At 38.2% G+C, this 450-nt stretch overlaps 1 protein-coding gene across 1 annotated transcript; it reads left to right on the top strand.

Annotated features, from left to right (window-relative positions):
* On the top strand, positions 1–450 carry LOC128034901 (uncharacterized mitochondrial protein AtMg00310-like). The gene has a single exon (XM_052624148.1). It carries the CDS (start codon positions 1–3, stop codon positions 448–450), a length of 450 nt encoding a protein of 149 aa, XP_052480108.1.

Raw genomic sequence — 450 nt, 5'->3', positions numbered from 1 at the left:
ATGGGTGGTACTGGTTTACGCAAAATGAGACTTTTTAATATAGCTCTCTTGGGTCGTCAAGTTTGGAGACTCATCAACAACAAGGAGTCTCTTTGCTTTAAAGTTCTGTCTTCAAAATATTTTCCTGATGGAAATATTTTCAATGCTAAAAAAGTGAATAGAGCTTCTTTTACTTGGTCGAGTATTACTGCTGCTGCAGAATTTCTGAAGAATGGTTTCGGTTGGCAGATAGGCAATGGTGAGAACATTAAAATTAGGGATGACAATTGGGATTTGAAAGGTCTTAATAGAAGTACACCGATCCCAAATATGCTTTCCTCGAGTGATGACAGTGTTAAAGATCTTTGGATGGAGCATGCTAGGTGCTGGAATATCGAAAAGGTGCATAGGCTGTACGGTAAAGATTGGGGGGATAGAATATGCAAAATTCCTATAGGCAATGAAAACTAA

The sequence above is a fragment of the Gossypium raimondii genome, chromosome 1, assembly GCF_025698545.1.
Source record: "Gossypium raimondii isolate GPD5lz chromosome 1, ASM2569854v1, whole genome shotgun sequence".
NCBI lineage: Eukaryota > Viridiplantae > Streptophyta > Magnoliopsida > Malvales > Malvaceae > Gossypium > Gossypium raimondii.
This window is presented reverse-complemented; position numbering and strand designations above follow the sequence as displayed.